Source organism: Empidonax traillii, unplaced genomic scaffold (assembly GCF_003031625.1).
Source record: "Empidonax traillii isolate 1590-97213 ecotype Southwest subspecies unplaced genomic scaffold, ASM303162v1 scaffold6424:size6075, whole genome shotgun sequence".
Classification (NCBI taxonomy): Eukaryota; Metazoa; Chordata; class Aves; order Passeriformes; family Tyrannidae; genus Empidonax; species Empidonax traillii.
Genome location: NW_020961617.1, coordinates 1 through 1,496, shown reverse-complemented (window position 1 = coordinate 1,496; position 1,496 = coordinate 1). Strand labels below are relative to the sequence as shown.

The following is a 1,496-nucleotide window of genomic DNA, read 5'->3' as shown; positions in this document are numbered from 1 at the left end:
TCATCCTTATCTCCCTTCTTTGCATTTAAAAAGAGCAGGCTCTGAGAGTGGTTGTGCTGCTTTGGGATGACCAAATGGCCACTGTTAGAGCGGCATCTCCTGGGTGCATCTGCCATTTCCATCACTGTTTTCCTCTCTATCTCCATCATGCAGTTGGAAACCCAAAGGCCCGTGCCTCAGCACAATTCAACACACCTACCAATAGAAAATGCCAGAAATGATTCCCTTTTCCAGAACTTCCCGTCCTTCAAGAAATGCTGCGGGTTGAAAGTGTCGGGGGTTTCCCACTCATTTTTGTCAAACATCACAGAGGTTATATTTGTCATCACCATAGTGCCCTAAGAGGAGAAAAAATAAAAGATCACACTTGCAGTGGCCCTTAAAACAGGAGGGGCAGCTTTATCTTCCAGTCTCTCCAGGAAGAACACGCAGAGTCAAATTCTACTGCAATTAGTTGTTTTAAGAACCCTTGCAGGGCCAGGGTTTCTTTGGAGGTGCAGTGATTATAGAACCACGTTTTGTCCTCCTCAGCATCCCTTTGGTCTGCTGTAATCTTGGGCCAGAGTTCCTGTAAGAGCTCTGTGAGCTGGGATCTGTGCCCGGGGGGTGTGGCAGCCTGTAGGGCTCTGCACCATTGGGGGAGCTGGAGAATATTGGTTGGTTGGATGGCAACAATCCACATTCAGCAGGAGTGAACTCTGGACAGGGCAGGGACAGTGTGTCTGTGCAGGAGGGGCCTGGCCTGGTGAGTCGTGCCTGGGGAGCTGGGAGTCTCCCTGAGGTCCCAGTGCTCAGGAATGAGCTTACCTTTGGGATGAAGAAGCCATCCAGATTCGTGTCCTTTGCTGCCATTCTTGGTACGTTGAAAGGGACGATGTTGGCTTTCGTCTGCACCTCATGGATGACGGCGTTGGTGTAGGGCATGTTGTTCCTGTCCTCCAGCACTGGCTGCCGTGCCTGTCCGATGACGGCGTCGATCTCAGCTTGCACGCGGGCTGGTGGGAAAGAGCAGGAATCAGCCAAGGCCCAAGGATAAAACCCCTTGGAATAACACAAGGTTGTTGTTGGGAGGGTCCCCTAAGGGGACACCTGCCCCTGTTTGCACCTGTTTTGTGTGAGTGCAGGGAGATTCCCAACTTGTCCCTCAAGAAAAGTGTCTCTCACAAAGCTATGAGGGATAAAAGGAAGGGAAAGCACTGACCTTTTGCTACTTGTACCTTGAATTTCAGGATATGAGGCCATGAACAGCAGAGCCCAGCGGAGGGTTGAGGAAGTGGTCTCTGTTCCAGCAACCATAAGGTCGAGGGTGCAGGCGATGAGATGTTCCTCCCGGAAGGTGTCACTGCCCTTGTCCTTCACAAAAAGGTGTGTTAGTGCTGCAGGAACAGTGAGGGCTGTCCTGACACCACGCTTAGTCCAAACCACGCAAGAATTTGGGCAGGAGCTGCTGACCCCCTGCCATCCCATCCCACTGGTGGGCACCCTGAACCTGATGT

General features: G+C 51.9%; 1 protein-coding gene across 1 annotated transcript; it reads right to left on the bottom strand.

The window, feature by feature from the left end:
• Window positions 1–176: 176 nt before the first annotated feature.
• LOC114073430 (cytochrome P450 2J3-like) lies at window positions 177–1,467 on the bottom strand. Its single transcript, XM_027911190.1, has 3 exons — window positions 1,218–1,467; window positions 808–995; window positions 177–338 (listed from the first exon to the last, which is right to left on the bottom strand). The coding sequence occupies exons 1-3, from the start codon at window positions 1,465–1,467 to the stop codon at window positions 177–179; spliced, it is 600 nt and encodes a 199-aa protein (XP_027766991.1).
• Window positions 1,468–1,496: the final 29 nt, after the last annotated feature.